This window comes from Syngnathoides biaculeatus, chromosome 4 (assembly GCF_019802595.1).
Source record: "Syngnathoides biaculeatus isolate LvHL_M chromosome 4, ASM1980259v1, whole genome shotgun sequence".
In the NCBI taxonomy this organism is placed as follows: Eukaryota; Metazoa; Chordata; class Actinopteri; order Syngnathiformes; family Syngnathidae; genus Syngnathoides; species Syngnathoides biaculeatus.
In genome coordinates, this window is record NC_084643.1 from 6881520 (window position 1) to 6902029 (window position 20510).

The window sequence follows — 20510 nt, forward strand, 5'->3', positions numbered from 1 at the left end:
TCTATTCCTTTCTTGCTGCGCCGATATTTTTCCCAATTGTTTGTCTGACGTCAGCGCACGTGGCGTGACGTCACTTCAGGAGGCGTGGTTAAGTGCCCTGTACCGAGGGGTCAATTGTGCCAACCACTAGTCCACCCCAGACTGAAAGCAATTTCTTCGCTGCGCTGACAAAGTTCTCTCAGTGGCTTTGGAAAACGCTTTCATGTAGGCAGAAATGCTTCATGTGCGTTGGCAGGCATAAAAGAAATTATGTACATGTGAAACACTTCCTTTATCTTCACTATTATGAACAAATGGGGCATTGTAAATGCACAATTACAGTTTGATTGACTATAAAGTGTCACAATGTTCCACTTGAATACAAATGAAAAACTCCTCTGGGTTCACCACACATAAAAAATGATGAGGCCCAGAGGAATTAATCAGCAGCGAGTGACAAATCCATGAAATGAAAATAAAAAGGCGCATTCACAGCGGAGTGTATTGTCCTCTAAGGGCAATTGGAGGGAAAAAGAACAACCTCAAATAAAAAAAAAAAAATACATTTCAAACTCTTTATTAGAAAGTTAACTGAAGACACAAAACAAAAGAACTTCAGCTCAAAACCAAAACTCTAAACTGGCGACTTAGCTACTTTTTAGCTTTTTCAACCTTGGACCTGAGGGAGCTGAGCATCTCCTTCAGATCCTTCACAGCCTTGTCGTCGTCCTCAATTGCCTTCGCAAACACCTGCGGCATGTGGCTGTGCACCTCCTCCAAAAATTTCTGCGGCATAAGACGGCACTCAAAACACTCGCACCGGCATCCTCGGCGTGCTGAAAAGATCAAACTTGAAAATTGCAGCACCGCGAGCGAGTTACCTCGGTTTTGGACAGGTGGTCTGCTGCCGTGGTGAAGACGCTGGCGAGGTTGTTGGAGACAGTTCGCTTCTCCTCTGTGGTCTCCAGCAGAACCAGATGGTACCTCAAGGACAAAAGGATTTATTTCAAGGAAACCTTTCAATTTCTTGTACACAAATGCAGCAGTTGGTGTCCGCCCACCAATTAAGTGTGAAACTGAACAAAAAAACTAAATGTTAATTTCTTCGCCCATTTGTGGATTTTTTTTTTCCTTCGCACTTCTTCTTTTTTCCGTCTTGAAACTGCTTATCAACTATGCAAATTTTAGATATTCACGGTGCGGTGCTATTTTTTTTGTGGTTTAAAATCCTTGTCATTGAAGAGTAGATCTTTTATAAATCGTTATGTTTATTTGATTCGTTAAAAATATATACCGTGATTTCCAGCCTATAAGCCACAACTTTTTTCCACACGCTCTCAACCCTGCGGTTTATGCGGTGATGCAGTTATTGCGTGCATTTTTTCTGACGGCCGCAAGGGGGCACTCGAGCGGAAAATAAGAGTGAGGCCGGTGACTTTTACCGGTCCGGCCCTGCTACCACGGCGCTAGCATTAGCGCTAGCGCAGCGGCACTAGCGTTAAACTCTCTGTGTACAATTTTTCTTTGTAAATCTCTTGTTTCAATGTGGGCACTTGCGTCTTTTACACAGCTGCAGCCTACGTATGCACCAAATGGTATTTCCTTTACAAATGTACTGGGTGAGGCTTATAACCAGGTGCGCTCTGTAGGCCGGGAATTACGGTATGTGCGCACATATTTAAAATGGTATTCATCTGGTTATGAAGCATACGGTCCTCCGGCTTCCTGGTAGCGCTGATGAAAAATGATTCCCCCTCCGTCACTTTAGTTGCCCATCCCTGGTTTCAACTATCCACATGCTGGTAGTTAACATTAAAATGCCAGGAACCAAAAAGGTTACATGCAATATAACAAAATCCAACATAAAACCTGTCAAAAATTCCTCCCTCACAAAGATGAAGCTGACTATTTTATCATGTTTTTTCAATGTACAAACGTGAATACAACTGATTGAAAATGGTGACTTTGACACAGCTCTTGTTACCCTAATCAAGTGTCCACCGTGAGAGCCACTCACTCTTGCTGCAGCGCCTTATGCTGCTGCATAGCTTCATCATAACCAGAGTTGACCTTCTCCTCAAGCAGATCCCGATTACCCTCGACCCTCTCCAGCTCCATTGCCCACTCTTGGTTCTCTCGGGCCAGCTCCTGCACATACAAGGCAGAGTATACTGTATACCGTATATCAGAAGACGCTTCGTCCATCTGTCGGTAGTGGCGAGTGTAATTCATACCTTCTGGTTGGCCTCCAAGCGCTCATCTACCTTGCGGATCTGCTCTTTCAGCTGCTTTTGGTCGTTCTCCTTGTCCAAGATGTTCGAGTTCAACTAAACCAGGAATGAAGGAGCTATTACTCAATTTGTATCGTAATTCCCGCTTTATAAGCCGCAACTTTTTTCACACGCTTCCAACCCTGCGGCTGGTGCAGTGATGCAGCTGATTTGTGCATTTTTCCCTAATGCCTGCAAGGGGGCACTCGAGCAGAAAAGGTAAGTGAGACCGGTGGAATATATGTGCCGAGGAAGTGACTTTTACCGGTGTGACGGTCTGAGCACTCCCGGTGCTGAAAAGTCTCCTTGCGATTAATGCACATTCGCGTTTATTTTGTAAACTTCCGGCCAGTTTGAAACATCCCCATCCATGCTTCAACACGTGTCATTCGATAACTTGTCGCTGAGTATTCATGTTGTGTTGCTATGGACGTCTCAGAAAGACAAACACAGCGAACGTACATATATGTGTATATCTTTTTATCAACTTTTGTTTTAAGGTTAGGTTATAACGTATGTTAGCTCCCTCTAGGTAGAAAAAGGGGAACTATGAGACCGGGGGATTTGTTAGTAACGCATGCGCATTAATCACAAGGAGACTTTACAGCACGGAGGAGCGCTCTGACAATCACACCGGCCGGCCCTGTTAGCGCAAGCACTACCATGTTGCTGCTGTGTTATTGCCGTGTCTCTGTGATTTAGGTATGTTTTTTTTTGTTTGTTTTTTTTAACTGGCTCTGTTAGTGCTTTGCCACCATGTTGCAACTGTGTAGCTGCCACGGCTGTTTTTTTTTTTTTTCTTTTTTAAACCAGCCCTGTTCGTGCTAGCATGTTGTTGCTATGTTAAGCTAAGCTTAATTAAAACTTTGAAAACTCTGTGTCCTGTCTTTCTTGGTAAATCTCTCATGTTTCAATGTGGGCACTTACGGCTTTTACACAGGTGCGGCCTTTTTATGTACCAAATGGTATTTCCTTTACAAATGTACTGGGTGAGGTTTATAATCAGGTGCGCTCTGTAGGCCGGAAATTACGGTAGTATATTTTGTGTATCATTGACAGGACTACAATTTTGCGACCATCTGATAATATTTGCTGGGATATGGAAAAAAAGTTAAACGTTGACGTTTGAAGATAAGCAGCGTCAAACGTTTGCATGATACAATTTTTATTTTTTTTTTCATTTTTGCTGTGGAGTTTGGGGGTACAGTTACATTCACCTGTTCACAAGACTGCTCCAGGATGAACTTGGCATTGGACAGTCGGCTACGATCCTCCTCCAAGTCAGAGATCAGCTTTTTAAGATGCTACAGAGTGACACGCAAAGCCATTTAAGGGCAAAAGTAAAGTAGAGCAAAATGTCACACGAGAGCAAATCCATTGAGCACCTGCGTCAGTGACTTGGTGTGGATGTTCCTGGGTCCACATTGAAAAGGCTTGAGTTCAAAGTCATGGCCACAGGCGTTCTCGGCAGACATCGGGATCAGCTTCAGCTTGCGAGCCAGCTTGTGGTACTCGGTAAGCTTCAACTCAGCCTGCAAAAATGGAAAAGGCGAGACATTGTTTTATTATGGCAGTGACACCCGGACACAGTTTTCATATCAGATGGAAAACAATCGTCATTTAAGCACTCCAGATGGCCGCAAATTGCTGGGCTTGGAAAGCCAAATGCAGCGACGAATGAATGGTGATATGACCATTCTTACTGGGTCGTCGGGTAAGTTGATCACCTCTTTTACATTTTAATTAATTGTACCTTCCAAAAAGTACCGCATCCAACTGGTAATATTTCATATTTGACCCGATTAAAGCTGGGGGCATTTCCTCAGGCAGATATCCAAGAAAACGGATTGAATCTATCGCAACTCTACTGTTGTGGTTGTCACGGAAAATTCACCTTTCATCAGTTGACATCTGTAGAGTGTTAACAGACATCTGATGAACAGGAATACCTTCTCTTTCACTTTGGCCAACGAGATCTCTTCGCTCCACTTGTGCTGCTCGGCCTGCTCCAGAGACTTGGCGTGACTGGCGATGGCCTCCAGGAGCACCCGCTTCTCCTGATTGATTCTCTCTATGTCGGCCGGCGTGTAAATTTGTTTTTTCTGGAGCTCTTGCAGCCTGGCCTGCTCGACTTTCAGAGATTCCAAAGTGTTGCCTGTAAAATTGAAGAACAAAATAAAGAGTTGAATTAAATGTTCACTTCTTTAAATGGGTGGAAGCACTCCTGCTTATTTTGGTTTCAATTTCAACTGGAAATTAGTACCTCCTTTGGGTGGGTAATGAGCTATGATGTAGTAAAATCCCTTTTGCCTTTATACTTCTCTACATAAGCATGGCCATACATTGTTAAGATTAATATTTTACATTAGAAAGAGCTCACGGTCCACTGCCAAACGTCACAACAATTATATGAGGGCTGTGTGGGGGGGAAAAAAAAAAAAAAAATAAAGTCTGCCTCGAGGAAATAGATAATTATGTAGATACACACACACACACACACCACACACACACACACACACACACACACACACACATACAGTACATGTATACACACATACATGCACAAATGTGTGTGTATATACACACACACACACACACACACACACACACACTCTCAAATGTCAAATATTCATTTGTACATTTATGCAAACTATTCCCTACTCTACAGATGAGTAGGGAAAAAAATATTGGACATCTAAGAGGAAAGAGGGCATTTTGACAGAACTTAATGTGATTTCCATTTACCGGCAAGTTTCAGCTCATCGTCCAGCTCCGCGTCCTTTTCCTCTAAGTTCGAAAGAAAGGACTGAATCCCAGAGCGATATTCGCAGATCTTCTGGATGTCCAACTGCAGCTTAATCTTGGCTGTCCTCTTTGTCTCGAGACGGTCCTGTTGGGGAAAAGGGATGCATTTAATGGTCATCTTGAAAAAAAAAAAAAAACTGACAGAGACCAACGGCAAATCGACTGCCCGTGATCATATACTTGATGAGACATTCCATGCAAATTGAAGTTTAATGTACAGTCAGATCAAATGTCATGTGTGATTATAACCTTTTTGTTTTCCTTCTCCAGTCGTTGTACCTCTTCCATCAGCACCCTGTGTTTATTCTCCATGGCAGCAACCCTCTCTTCATCATAGTTGCACATCTTCTCTGTGAAAGCATGCACGCAAAGACATGAAGACACCCCCCCAATACATATGTGGAAAAAAAAAAAAAAAAGAACAGCAGCACACAGACTAAAACATGATAGCCAATTTCTCAAACAGATAGCGTGTACAGTAATCTAATTGCTTCAAGTAACGCTTACTGAGCTCAGAAATGAAGGCCTCGTCGTCCTCCTCGTAGTTGTCCTCGCCCTGCAGGAATTTGACGTATGCAGTCTCTGTATTTTTGAGAAAGAGCTGCAGAGGGTAGAACAATTTCCATGAATTAATCAAATTGCACAATGGAGATCGCAGCAGACCCCGAATTAGGGATCTAAATCACTTCATGGATTTGTAAACATACATCTCCTGTATAAGAATCCTCTTTATCTTACCAAATAAGACAACGTAAATGAGTTGTTCAGTGAATAGCGCGGTGAACAATTGCTTCGCAAGTCTGCCTCATCGTTCTGAGGTTTTAGGTTCAAATCCCAGCCGATGTCTTCCATTGTGGACGATTTTATTACAATACACTCGGTCATACCTGCCCCATCTTTTCGTCTTAAAAATTCAAATGTTTGCCGAATCCTGCTCTAAATTCTTCATTAGTAGCGTACCCTGTTGTAATCTGCATTGTCGTCGATGTTGTCGCCGTCGTCGACAAAGTCCATAAATAGAAGATCCTGTTGGGTCTGACTTGTGAAGTTCTGGGGACAGGGAGCAGAGATGTCATGTCGAATTCCAAATGCCCAAGGAACTCTTGTTCTTTTCTTTGACTACAACTACCTTGACAGTGTCAATCAACCACATGAGGGCACCCAGCGCCTGAGGCCAGGTATGGGGAGCGCCCACGGAATACATAGAACTCTTGGACAGAACAAATGGATATCTGCAACACAAAAAAAGGAGGGAGGGAGTCAGTGAGTGAGTACCGTAATTTCTCGAGTATAACGCGTCCTGAAGTATAATGCGCACCCCCAAAGTTGACCTAAAAAAAAAAAATCATCACGAAAACCCTCCTACCAATGTACAATGCGCACCACCAATTTGCTACTACCATATGCTCAAAATATTGGGAATTATCTGTATTTGTATTTTTTTAGGCTTGTACTTGTATTGTTTTTCAAAAAACTCTCTGTACAACAATCATTAATAATAATAATAATCATTGTGCACGTGCTGATGTAGCCGTAATATAATCTTGGGACAGGCCATAGGACAGGCTTGTCCTGGTCCCTGTTTTTGTCAGAGCAGAACCAACAAACTAAAACAAATGCTCAATGATGTCATACCATTTTATTAATACTCTTGATAACACATATTACAGTCTTAAATATTTGACACGGGTTAACTTTAACATTTTTTGCATGAAATACTTGTGCATAGTGCAGTTTATCCTCTATATTACACGTTCATGAACAGTGATCGTATTTTGCTCCCACAGCATGTCATCCTCTGTGCCATCCATGGCGTTTGTGGGAAAACGTTTTTTTTTTTGTTTTTTTTAATCCCAAGAGTTTTGGTTCCGCGGCGCAGCCTCTCACCCACCTGACCTCATAGCTTTCCTATGGCTACTTCCGGGTTGGCGGCGTCATCGGCACGAGTGATGACACATTTCTTTTAAAAGCAGCTGCACAACTAGCCGCTGTATTTGACATTTTATGTCTTGGTTTAAGTTCAAACAGACTTACGAGCAGTGGTTTCTGATCTTTGGTGCATTACAAAAAAAAAAAAATAAATAAATAAAATAAAAAATGCTACGCTAACGATTGTAAAATGCAAGCTCCCCGAGGAGGTCATAGAATTCAGGTTGGGGGCGCACATTACCGTGATAAATATAAATGTGTAACATAAGACATCGAATATTATATTGAAATGTATATACGTACCTTTTTTTTTTTTTAAATCACTCTATATACCTGTATCCAACAATACAATGATTGTATTTTTCAGTTTTCATCCATACCCAAATATAATGCGCTCTTTTAACTTTTGGAAAATATTTTCGGAAAAATCTGCGCATTATTTGAGAAATTACGGTGAGAGAGAGAGCGAGAGATTTAACAAAGCCTGGTATAAACTATCAAGTAACTCTTGAGCATTATTCCCCCGGCAGTTTAAAACTGCTTCCTATGTGTCATGTCAAAATACATAGTTCAAGGAGAGCACCGAGCGCTACAGAAAACAGATAGGACGGGGAGCCAAAGTCTATTTTTCACATTATGTCCCCTTTTAGGCTGGCCCTTGATCATATACTGCCATTCAATTGTAAAAACAAATTAAAAGAGGTGAACTGTTTAGAAGACAGAAAGGATTTTTCATAACCTTAACGACTTGAGGAGAGCCGGAACCTCCTCCTCCACTTTGGATTTCGACATTTCAAAAGTGGGGTCCAGCTGACGATAGATGAACTCAAAGATCTTGACAAACTCCTTGGTGGATGGCGACTGGAGGGTCTTGGGTGACACGTTGTAGCCCTGGTCCATCAGATACTAAATCGCAGGGAACAGCAAGTCGTTAAGTAATATAGCATCATAGCTTGGGAGTGTCACAACATTATTATCATTTCGATAATAGCAGTGGCATTTTGTAGGGGGGGGGGGCAATGCCTGCGACTTTCCCCTTGATACCCAAAGCGGGCTTTTTTTTTTTTTTTTAAATGTGCTTGGGTGTGAAAGCCTGTCTGTGGCGTTTTAACTAAAACATGTCATGCAACGCTTCCATTAAAAAAAAAAAAAGACAAATTCGGCTCACCAAATTGAAGAAAGAATTACTTTATCAGCAATTGACGAGGTAGGTTAGTGCATGACAGAGGGGAGGGCGGCATGAGGTGCGCAACGGGTCAGAGACACTGGAAAAGGGTAAGTAAGTTACCGCGCATACATGCAAACTTAAAAAAACTCATTACAAATCAAACAGTTATACATTTCCGAGCTGCTCTTGAACACATCACAAGCAGGTTGTTCCATAAACAAAATAACGCCAGAGCAATCTAATAGTCAACAAACAAGGCATGTAATTGAGTCAAACTGTGGTATGTTAATAATGTAGAACACGGGTGTCAAACTCAACGCCCGGGAGCCAGATCTGGCCCGCTGCATGATTTTAATGTGGCCCGCAAAGGCAAATCATGCATATCAACTTCTATGATTTTTGTGATAATCTGGAACAAAATTTCAAATTGTCATATCATAAATGATAAAGTTAAGATATTGCAAGCATTTTTGTGTTGCTAAACATGAACAATAGTTGAAAAACCCAGTCCGCTAGATTTCTGATTCAAAACTAGCAAATTTGAATGAGCTAATTGTTGTACAGTTAGGAAATTGATCGCAATGCTGCGTAATTCATGCCTTACTATTTTGGGGAGATGATACAGTGAAGTGGACCCACGGCTTAAACCCAAACCTACCTCGTGCAGCCGTCTGATGCACTGCTGAACGTAAGACTTGTCATGCAGAGGCCGTGCATCTTTGAGCTTCTCGGGGCCTCCAAAGCCATAAATTAAGCTGCTGCGTGGCATGCTGGCTCCACTTGTACTGCACTCAAATATAACAATAAATATATATTCATACACACACACTTGAGGTGCAACAATTAACAGACAATTATTGTCAGATTGATCAGTAATGACAGACAACCGATTAAGTGTTTAGACCTTGTTTAACGTGAAATTCCAAATCCTCGGAATTTCTGCCTCCCAACAGTGAATATTTTAATTCATAACAATATTATAAAAATAAACCAGACTGATAATCTTTTGGTTTCATCAAAATAAGAAAAAAAAAAAAAAAAAAGAATCATTCAAATTAAAAATGTCAAATTTGTTCGGTTCTATTCTATCAAATCAGATACAGGCAGTAAATTTTCTTTAGGTACACGCTGACTGTTTCCAGCTTTTCCATTGTTGGCGTACCGTTGACCGAAGAAGCTTATCCGCTGCTCAGATGTCTGCGGTAGTTGTCTGGACATGGTGAGCCTTCCCATTGAAGGATCTTCCCTGTCAAAAAGAAGAAAAATGGATTTATTTGCCATTAACAGGGTTCTTCTTTGTTTAACACAATGTACAATGTAACACAACACTGCAAGCAAAACAAAATTACATTCAAACTGGAAGAGAGAGAGCCCAATAAAATAAAAAAATATATATTAAAAAAAAAAGAAAACTAGGGTTTATTGAAACAGTTTAACAACGAATAATGATAAAAATCTGTACTATAATTTCAAACAGTCGTGAATCGTTGTCTTGCAGTGTCTCCCATCTTTTCAACAGCGGTGATGGCTCCTGGACCGAGAACTACGCAGTTTTTTTATGAAAAAAGAACCAACCTGCGGGGAGTTATGTGCGCCGTGCTCATCCTGGTATTTTGCCCTCGCATCGGCAGCTCAGACAGCCTGCCGGCAGCTCGGCTCGGTCTTCCGCTGCTCCCAGAAGTCATAAATACAAATAAAAGAACATTGACTATGTTTCAGTAGACAGGGTAAATGCTGTAACATACACAACAATAGCTGTTCGAATGTATCAGAATTATTTTAAAAAAACAAAAAAACAACGCAGTATCTATAAAATCCCTGCAGTGGTGCTAAGTAACAAAGGACAAATCAAATCAAATTTATCTATACAGCACTTTTCATACATTCAAATGCAACACTAAATGACAAAAAATAAAATTGACTGATACAAATAATTCCCAAATTCAGTACATTTTTCAAGTGGACTTTGAGTACTTCTTTCTTCTTACTTAATTTTCTGTGGGTTTCACTTGTCCTCCTTACAATGTTGAAAAATAATTGGCAAAATAAGTTAGTGAGTTTTTTTTTTTCAACAACACGTCATGTAAAAACGGAAATCGCTGAATTGGAATTCAGATCTGAATGTTAATAGAGATATGATTTGAATTTTCATTGTAGATCAAAATAAACTCACATTCAAGTTTATTGTACTTACGTTGCCAACCAGTTCGATTTCAAATTAGTTTTTAAATTCAAAACAATACTATTTCGATTATTTTATTCCCCATCACTTTTTAATGCACTTATTGAAGTCTAGCATTTAAAATTCAAATAGTAAGGATTCAAATCCAGTTCCTGGTGGCACATATTTCAGCCCATGCAGTGTTTTCTTTTTTATGGATAACAATAATAACACACCAGCACTTCAGATTCCACCAGTTTTTCTCGTCACAAACATTTGCAGTTTTATTCTAATAGTGTGAAAAGAACATTTGAGTTTTGGGGGGCCTTCGTACGAAACATGTCAACAAATATGTCGTACTAGGGCGGCTCCAACTACCCGAGACAAATTCCTTGTGTTGTTGCCATGCTTGGCCAAGAAAACTGATTCTGATACTGAATATTTTGGCCACTGGTGCCTTACAGTTTAAACCAGCTGTCGAAAGCTATAAATTGTATAACCTACAAGTGACGCCATTAAGACTTTTCGCACATTGGAAATATCGAAAAGGCAGGCGAATTAGTTTTTTTTAAAAAAAAACGTCTTACGTAAAGGTACTCAAAGGTATTCAAGCCAGAACTGAAAATAAATTTGATACATACCGCTCCATTTCGCTCTATAGGATTTCGTTGTTGTTGTTGTTGTTGCTGCTGCTGCGTCCATGTAAAGCAAAGTAACCGAAATCGCAAAAACCGCCAATGGTTTAAAAATGGCGAAGCTGCCTACGTCATCGCACGACGGCGAATCGCTTGGACCAAAAGAAGACGCGCATAAACCGCGGAATTTTCCTACTAGATCAGTGACATAAACACGCACAGAGTAGTAGAAAGTCTCCCCGTTTATATACTAGTGCAATGAAAAATGGAAAATGGAAAATGAAAAATGAAAAAGGCAAAAGGAACACTTTAAAGTGACGAATTGACCCCTCGGTCGAATTTGCGTGAGCCGCGTCGCTGACCAATCAGAGGCCAGAGATGTGCCTAAACCACGCCCCTTGTTGTCGTCCGCCATAACCTCGGACAATCAAAGGCCAAAGCCGCGTGGTTCAGTCGAGCTTTTGTGTGCGTTTTATCGCGTCTTACGGATCCTTAACAATCGATATGGTTAAAAGGTGTAGTCACGGCCTTTGTAATAGTGACGACAGGTATCCTGAAAGGCTGGTTGGTGGAGTTCAATTTGTACCCTTTCCAAAACCGAAGAGACAGTACGAAAAATGTCTTCGATGGATCAAACTTTGCGGAAGACCGCATGATCAACTGAATCCATCTAAAATCAACCGGAACAGATATGTTTGCACGAAGGTAAGCCCTATTTTTGATTTTCAATACATGTCTCGTGTAAATGAATTAGCAGTTCTTCGCTTGCGTAACATAGCTACGTGTGAATGATTGCGAGAAATCAGAAGCGTGGCTTCTGTCTCAGTTAAGAATTTATTGTATTTAGAATCTATAATATATCGTTGATTTGAAACACGTTTTTTTCTTCACTTTTTTAGCACTTCGTAAACCAGTCACAACCATCCAAGGAATTTCCTGACCCCTTTCCTGCGGATCCCCTTTGTCGGACTCAATCAACCAGGAAGCCACCATCAAAAAGAAGATGTTTGAACTTTGCAACTGAGCGGTATGGTTTTATATGGACAATAACTGTAAATTGGACAATGGAAAAGACAACAAAGTGTTTTGAACTCTGCCTATATTTGTATTGCATAATGTGCCAGTTCTCTGGGTTAAAGGTCACAATGCCGTTCTCACAAATCCACTTTTAATGTACAAAATCAAGGAAGCACTCCCCTTATATATAATTGACATGATTAAAGTAGAACTGTTCAAAACATTGCGCATCACATACTGAATTTTTATTTCTGGAAGCATAACAGTGCTGGACAACAGTTTCTTTATGTATAAAACTCAGTTATTATTTAATCATTCACAGGAAATCATCTGTAAGTAGTCAGCCTGAGGAAAGCACCCTGAGTGAAGATATTGGCACCGACGACGACACGTCTACCTCAACACTTTCTACTGCGAGTCAGACGCATTCAAATTGTAAGAATTTACACCCGTTTATGATTACCTATGATACTGTAGACCCCTCAGCATTTTATGTTATTTCCACATGGTACTTTATTCAAGTTAAAACAAAACGAAGTTTATGATCCATATAGGGAAGTACATAAACATCCTATGTGACACAAATGTAATCAACCCTAACAAGAAATTCATGGGTCACTTTAATGTCTTATGATATGAGACTGCACATGTTGGACATAAAATTGACTCAGGACATTCAACATATTCCTCATGAAGTCAACGTTTGGGTATATTCGCTGAACAAATAGGTCCGTTCTTGTGTAGACCACAAAATCACAAAATTCAGCTCCAGATGTGAGCAGCTGTCCCTGTACTTGATAGTAATACTTGTGATTAGTTTTGAGACACAATTGTCCATCATTCTCTTCCAAACAGAAATTATCTGAAGTACTGGCTTCTTGCGCAGTTACATCTCTTGCAGTATAGGGGCAATTGCATATGCATGGAAATACCATTGAAATACCCCTCGCTGAAATACTTGAAGCCCTGCTGTCTGCTCGTCAACGATATTTCACTATTCGGTAAGAACGCGAGTGAAAAATCAGCTGGTAAATCGGACAATTTCGCTCTCGACTTTTCTTCCTGCCACGCCATTTTGTCTCATGTTTTTCTGAGGTTAGCAACAGTGGGGTCACGTGACTTCAGGAGGCGTGGTTAAGTGCCCTGTACGGAGGGGGTGCGATAGTCTACATTATATATTACTCATACTTATAGATGCCAACGTGACGTCATTTTATGATCACGTGATCGGTGGAGAAGTTCCGGTAGGCAGAAAGCCAAAGAAACACAACAGTAGTCAGCGAGTGTGATCATTGATTTCTAAAGATTGTACATGTGATTTTCATTTTTTTATGAATGAAAGTCTTTGCATTTTAGTACAATGCTAATATCGTGTGCAGTAGTCGGCTGCACAAACCCTTTTGCGAAAGGATCCGGCTTAAAGTTTCACCTATTGGGTGACGTCACATCCGTTTTGAATTCTTCTGGCCGCCATATTGGGAGGTCTCATTTCGCTGGTTACATGAGATGACATAAGACGCTTTTTGACTTCTGAGACGATGGCGCACACGTGTTGTGTTTTTGGCCGCTATAACAAGTTCAGCAAAGAAGGGAAAAGACGGTTTTTCCGATTTCCGAAAATAATTACGCACCAAGGACCCCAAACAGAAGAAACGTCGAGCAAACGGCAAGCGAAGTGGCTCAGTAATATCTCGCGTGCAGATTCAAGTCGCATGCGCGGCGATCACTTCATAAGTGGTAAGTTTAAGCCGAGTATTGCGCTTTGACCATATCTTCCTACCGCTATTTTTACATGTATGTGTTGTTTGCTGTGTTTTATATCACAAGACTAACGGCGTTTGATAGGTCGACATGTACATGTACATCCAACTCGGGCGCCAGTGACAGGCTTGTCATCTACAGCTTAGGATACAAACGTATGAATGTGTGTTGTGCGTTTGCTGTCTGTGTACTGTCTGTAAACGTCAAATTATTTTGAAGAAGGAAATATACCGTATATATATTAAAAACAACACGAGTATGCACGTAGCACCTACCCACATAATAATCACGTTTTGTTGAACTGAGAACAATGGACTTTTGGTGAAATGCACCGTGCAGGTTACTTTGCGTAAATAGTCCGACCAAAACTGTCCGAGCCAGCCCAAAAAAATACCTTTTTTTTTTTGTTGTTGTTGTTATTTTGACATTTGTTTGGTATACTCAGCTAATGTCAAAATGACAAATTAGGTATTTAGGCTTAAGGCTAGTATTTCTGTCATACGCCCTGTTGGACTACCTACCAGGGTGATATTTTAGGTACCGGTACCTTAAAATGTAAAATGGCAAATGTGACAAAGTAAATAGATATACTTGTGACGTAATGAAGTCAAGGCCTGAATCTGGAATATAAGCCTATTCTATATATACAATTTTATATATATATATTTATATACTTTTTCTTTGGTAGGTCAGCCTGCTCCACTGTTCCCACCTGAACACCCAGACGGGGCGCCTACGTTGAAGCTTGGTCATACTAAACTCACCGTCTCAGCGGAGACTGCAACTTCAAGACATCAGCGGGTTGTTGAAAGACGGAAGCAAAAAAGGCGACAAGAAGCACACGGTACCTTTACATACTAGACAGGATCTCAAAACTGAATGAAACAACCTACACGGCTGACACTTTTACTGACGTGCTGGTGGAATGCATCCCTTATCACAATTCCATTTACCTTCTTCAAGCTTGGTGGCATAATCCATTTATTTTTCTCCTCTGTACATGGACTGGGTCCATTCAGTTTAGCACCTGCTTCAAGGTAAAACTGCACAGCTCCAACATGAGAAGAAGCTTTCACTTAATCTGTAAAATAACATGAATGACACATTTTCATTTTATATTCTCACGCAATTAGCAATAGTCAAAATGTACCTGGAGAGAACCAAAGGCCTATGCCGAGCGCTTCAGAGTCTCCCACAAATGACATACATTCAATTTCACGCACTGAGGAAAAAAAAATGGGAAATGCGCCAAGCATGAAGACGAATAATCTAGACAACATGATTAGGTCTACCCCTGCGTATACACGCCCACCAGTATTATGCAGAAATTATGTAAAATTTTTATCATTTCTTACATTCACAGGATCTGCTAGCAATGATCCAAATGATCATGATTATGTCCCACATGTTAACATGGGATATAAAACTTCAGCCGGGTTAACTCTTGACGATTCAAAGAAAAAGTATCAGCGGGTACAACGTCGGGAAGATGACAAGCGCAGGACAGCAACAATCCAGCAAGGAACAAGCAACGCTGCATCAATTCTCCTGACACTATCGAACAGCACCGGTAAGATTGATCAAGAAGATGGGGAACTTGGGGACAATGATGAAGAAGAATACCAACCTGCTGCTAGTCCAAACACCATTTTAAACAGAAATCCCATTTGTTAAAGGCAAACAACCACAAAATCACTGTATTTAGAATCAATCTTTTATAAATATAGAGTGGTGCCTCGGTTCTCGAACACGATCCGTTCCAGAAGGCTGGTTGAAAATCAAAATGTTCAAAAACCAAAGAACGTTTTCCCATTACAATGAATGGAAAATGAAATAATGTGTTCCAAGCCTAAAAAATATATTTTTTAAGCGAATTTTTTTTTTTTTAGCTTTTCTTGATAATAACCTGCATAATAGAAATACACGTATAGTTTGAATACTTTATATAATTAAATCATTTCAGAAATATATTTATTTTTTGCTTAAAATGCATGCTTTAGCCTTGTAGAGTATGCATTAGTAGGGTTAATAGAACAAAAGAAAAAAGCAATGCAAAACGACAGTTTCAAATGTCTTCGGTGGGGGTGACTCGCCTCTTTTTAACAAAGAAAGAATCTAATGTAGACTGTTTCTGCCGTCTTTTGAGCAACTTCCTGAAGTTGTTCATAACAACATCATTAAAATTTTGCAGTGCTCTGCAACATTCTGCTTTGTTAGGGTGATAGAGTCCTACAAAATTCTGGATGTCGTTCCATTTAGTGCAGATAGCTTTAATATCGTCACTTGAGACATCCTTCCTGCCTTCAGCCTCATCAGACGACATCTCCTCCCTTCCCATCCCCAGCTAACTGCTGCTCGTTCACGAAAACAAGAAGCAACTTTTTCGACTTCCTCCGAGATCTGCGGCCTCTGCTTGGTCAACACGGTTGCTCCTTTAGCAACATCACTTGCTTTGAGGGCATCCTTGTGTTTCAGAATTGTGCTGGTCGTCGTTTTCGCCATGCCATACTTCTTCGATGACTCAGAAACAGGCACACCAGATTCGTGCTCGGCTGTCAAATCCTTCTTGAAGTCGACAGTTTTACGCACCACTTTCCTTTTTTTCAGCATCAGCACTTCCACTTGCCTTCTTTGGAACCATGATCGGGGGTCAATATTGCTCATCCATCCATCCATTTTCATAGCCGCTTATCCTCACAAGGGTCACGGGGAATGCTGGACCCTATCCCAGCTGTCAACGGGCAGGAGGCAGGGTACACCCTGAACTGGTTGCCAGCCAATCGCAGGGCACATGGAGACAAACAGTCGCACTCACAATCACACCTAGGGGCAATTTAGAGTGTTGAATTAATGTTGCATGTTTTGGGGATGTGGGAGGAAGCCGGAATGCCCGGAGAAAACTCACGCAGGCACGGAGAGAACATGCAAACTCCACAGAGGCGGGTTCGGGATTGAACCTGGGACCTAAGAACTGTGAGGCCAACGCTTTACCAGCTGCTCCACCGTGCCACTCAATATTGCTCAATTGGAAGAAAATAAGTCACGACCGTACTGGGAAATGTCCGCGAGCAGAGGAGTGTGTGAGTCAACTGGTTGCAAGCGCACCGTCGCGCACGTTAGGCGCAATAACAAATCGTCGGGGGTCAGCTGGTCGGGGTGTTCGAATACCAATTTTCGTTCGAAAACCAAGGCAAAAAAAATCTCTAAATTTTCGTTCGAAAACCAATTTGTACGAAGACCTAGACGTTCGAAAACCAAGGTACCACTGTGCTAATTACATGAAATTTAATTCCCTTACGATAAACAAAAAAAGTGATTCCATATTTTTCTGTTACTCTCAGGCATTCATGACCCTTGCCTAAGTGTCATCACACAGCTGCAGGGTGAGAAGAGGAAGTTGCTCCGCGATCTGACCAAACTACAAGATGACCTGAAAGAGTGCCGACGTCAACTTAGATCGTGCAAATTCGGTGACAATTTTCTTCGTGAAGGAAACCAGGATGCGAGGACGGCGTTTTTCACCGGAGTTCCCAACCATTTAACTTTCCTGTGGTTGGTGAACTTGTGTGCGAACATCCTACCCGTGTCTACGACGCTTACTCCTGCAAGTGTGCTCTTGATGGTACTGATGAAACTCAGGCTTAATTTGGCGGATCAAGACCTGGCTTATCGGTTTAATTTGTCAAGACAAACTGTGACTGAAATGGTTAGCGAATCACTTCCTGGATTAGCAAATAAGTTGGCATTTTTGGTGCGCTGGGCAGAAAAGGGGGAAATGATCATGAATGTGCCAAAAATAATTAAGGATACCTATAAACATTGCAGGGTAATAATTGACTGTTGTGAGGTGTTCATAGACAGACCTGGAAATGTCACCGTTCAAGGATTGACTTGGTCTAACTCAAAGAGTCACAACACTGTGAAAGTTTTGATTGCCATGTCACCAGTTGGGGCTGTCATGTTTGTCTCAAAAGCCTTCGGAGGAAGAGTTTCAGACAAGGTCATCGCTCAGCGGTCTGGATTCCTGCAACTGTTAGAACCCGGGGATCTTGTTTTGGCAGACCGGGGTTTTTCGATCGCCGACGATCTCGCCGCTCGCGGCGCGTCTCTGGCCGTTCCGGCTTTTACAAGTGGGAAGTTACGGCTCAGCCCGAAGGAAATCGAGACGGGGAGGAGGCGAGCTCGGGTGAAGATTCATGTGGAGAGAGCCATCGACCGTGTTAAAAATTTCAAGATTCTAAGTACAACTATGAGAATTAACCTTGTGTCTCAGTTTGACAATATTATGACAATATGCTGTGCTCTTTCAAATTTACATCCTAAGTTGCTTTAATGACTTGCCGCAAAATGACAGGGTATGTATTAATCTGACTTTGCTTTCAAACTTTCTTGTCATTAAAGTGCCACTGTCATGAAATGCGTGATTTTTAGTATGTTATTAATGAAAAAACACCAGCCGACATGGACCAATGTGTTTTTTCACCACAAAACATGATTTTGATGTATATGGCTTTTTATAACTCCCGTCGCGAAAATCCTCTCGAGGGATTTGTTTTCGACAAGAAGCAGGAAGTGACGTACAGGGCGGGACCGCCCTCAAGTGGACTCGTTTGTTTCTATTAGTTTTACCTCCGGGAAGGTAGCTCATCGTGCCTTTGTGTTAGCAAAAATGCCGGCTCGTTGCATTGCTGGACAGTGCTTGAACACTCGGGAGGATGGATTTACCCTTCATAAGTTTGCAAGAGACCCGTTTTGTCGTGAAAAATGGATTGTGGGCTTGTGGGATTGTGTACAGCTACTAAAAAAAATAATAGTTTGGGGCAGACAACGTAATTCGCCTCTCATAGTGTAACAAAAGATCCGTGTATGTATGACAGGCGTGCTAAATGTGTCAATGTCCACGTCGGACGGCATCGGGCTGCCGCGTCGGCAGCGGCTATGAACAACGCTCCCGGCAATGGCGCGCTCAGCCGCATGCGACGACATCATAAAGCAGCCTGGCTCGGCTCCGTGATAAGCCACCTCAGCGCCGAAAATGAGCCACCCCGGCCGAGGTGCCGCGTCCATCGGCCACGGCTTCGGCGAAGGCTGCGCGTCAGGCTCGCGGACGGCGGCGGCACTGAACAACACTGCAGACAATGGCGCACTCAGCCACGTGCAACGACAACGCCGTAAAGCGCCCTGGCTCGGCGGTGTTGTTAATAGTGGACGGCGGCGGCTATGAACAACGCCGTAAAGTGGCCCGGCTTGGCGCCATAATAAGCCACCTCGGCACCGAAAACAAGCCACCCTAGCCGACAAGGCTAAAAATACAAGGCATGTCGGCCGGGGTGGCCCGTCGCAACGCCGGACCGCAATGGCTCATCTCCGCCGCGGAAACGGATCAGACAGGGAGGCGGTTTGGCCGTGATCTGATCATATAAACATGGCTCAAAACGATAGGGCAATATTGCCCCGGTAACTTCACTCGGTTGTGTCTTCTTGGTAAACAGCTTCCGCGTCAGAACAGGCGTGTTCGTCTCCCATTGTAGGGTCCACCACGTGTTTTCAATGACGTGTCCGGGGTGACGTCGTGGACAGGAGATGCACCCAATATGGCGACCACTTGGATGTCGTCGAATGACACTTCCGCAACTTTGCGCATGGATGACGCGCTCTCTGCTCATATTTATTTTTTCGTATAGACACTCAAGTGAATAATGTTATATCTATTTTAGAATGTTTATAGGGATGACACTTGACCTTTCAGTTGAAATTGATACCTCTTTTCTGTATGATGCATTCCACCTGCAAGCTTCACCTGTGCACGTGTTGATGTAAGACCAGCACGGACAGCTGCATCAACCTTGAACAAGAAGGCTGGGACATGACTGCATACCTCACCTAGACTTGAATGATAAATGAAAAAGTCAACAATGTTAAATCACAAAAGAAAAAAAAAGGGATATTCAAATTTAATAATGTAAAAAAAAAAAAAAAGATAAATAAAAATACAAGACCTTGTCAAAGATGCACTTAGTTATGGATCCAATTTTTCAATTAAATAATTTTTCACATCATAAAACTTGTGTGAATTAAGTGCAGCACTATCTGCAAATTTCCCTTGAGGTGATTTTTGAAGATATATTTCCCAGCAAGCACGCAGTCGGAGTCTCGTCACATATCTTTGGACTGGCAGAAGCGTTGGCCTGATTACGGACTTTAAAGCGACCTACACCGCATCTGCAATTAAGGTGCGTATATGGTCAAGAATAGTGATTTTTTTTGGGGGGTTTAATATTCACAAGTAAAGACTTTAATCAGTTAATGTGTTATCAATGTGTATGTTAAAAAAAAGTGTTTGGAAGCAAATCATTTATTGCATTGGTTACATTCCAGAAACCCCCGCAATAAATGAAATCAGTGGAGCACCTTCCAATTGTTAGTTTCATTTATTTTATATACACACACACACACAAAAAAAAACAGTAGTGTGTGAGCATTTCAGTTAGTCTGAAATGTAATCCTGAATTAGTGTCTTGACGGGCAGCCCTTCAGAGTATCTGGCACTGTAGCTAAAAAAAAAGGACTCAGTTACTGTTGTGCAAACTATTTTTCCAGTGATTTTCATTTTCATGGGCTCAAAGTACAAAGTTACTGTGAAAAATGATGCATTGTTGAAATTCACTGGCATGAGAGCTGTGAACTCTTATCTTAACATTGAGGATATGCTGTGTACTGTACAATTCAATTACAATTTCTATATTTGATACACTAGTTTGGGAAAAAATGGAAAGATCACGTTG

General features: G+C 41.6%; 2 protein-coding genes across 2 annotated transcripts; one reads left to right on the forward strand and one right to left on the reverse strand.

Annotated features, from left to right (window-relative positions):
• Window positions 1-540: 540 nt before the first annotated feature.
• On the reverse strand, window positions 541-11209 carry ndc80 (NDC80 kinetochore complex component). The gene is made up of 17 exons (XM_061816349.1): window positions 10954-11209; window positions 9727-9819; window positions 9314-9397; window positions 8810-8936; window positions 7723-7889; window positions 6184-6286; window positions 6015-6104; window positions 5562-5655; window positions 5304-5404; window positions 4995-5139; window positions 4199-4404; window positions 3635-3781; window positions 3467-3553; window positions 2214-2306; window positions 1997-2127; window positions 861-963; window positions 541-765 (listed from the first exon to the last, which is right to left on the reverse strand). Exons 1-17 carry the CDS (start codon window positions 10959-10961, stop codon window positions 631-633), a joined length of 1914 nt encoding a protein of 637 aa, XP_061672333.1. The 5' UTR covers window positions 10962-11209; the 3' UTR covers window positions 541-630.
• A 143-nt stretch (window positions 11210-11352) lies between these two features.
• Window positions 11353-20375, forward strand: LOC133498967 (uncharacterized). The gene is made up of 6 exons (XM_061816350.1): window positions 11353-11652; window positions 11847-11974; window positions 12287-12399; window positions 14414-14569; window positions 15089-15295; window positions 17067-20375. The coding sequence occupies exons 1-6, from the start codon at window positions 11452-11454 to the stop codon at window positions 18056-18058; spliced, it is 1797 nt and encodes a 598-aa protein (XP_061672334.1). The 5' UTR covers window positions 11353-11451; the 3' UTR covers window positions 18059-20375.
• The last annotated feature ends 135 nt before the right edge of the window (window positions 20376-20510 follow it).

Excerpts from the sequence above, each read along its gene's own strand:
- ndc80 (XM_061816349.1), bottom strand. Across the intron at positions 5,405-5,561 it reads GGCCTTCATTTCTGAGCTCA|AGAAGATGTGCAACTATGAT; the intron begins GTAAGCGTTACT and ends ATGCTTTCACAG. Across the intron at positions 964-1,996 it reads CATAAGGCGCTGCAGCAAGA|GTACCATCTGGTTCTGCTGG; the intron begins GTGAGTGGCTCT and ends TTTGTCCTTGAG.
- LOC133498967 (XM_061816350.1), top strand. The coding sequence starts at position 11,452 with ATGGTTAAAAGGTGTAGTCACGGCCTTTGTAATAGTGACGACAGGTAT. Across the intron at positions 11,653-11,846 it reads ACAGATATGTTTGCACGAAG|CACTTCGTAAACCAGTCACA; the intron begins GTAAGCCCTATT and ends TCACTTTTTTAG. Across the intron at positions 14,570-15,088 it reads AAGGCGACAAGAAGCACACG|GATCTGCTAGCAATGATCCA; the intron begins GTACCTTTACAT and ends TTACATTCACAG.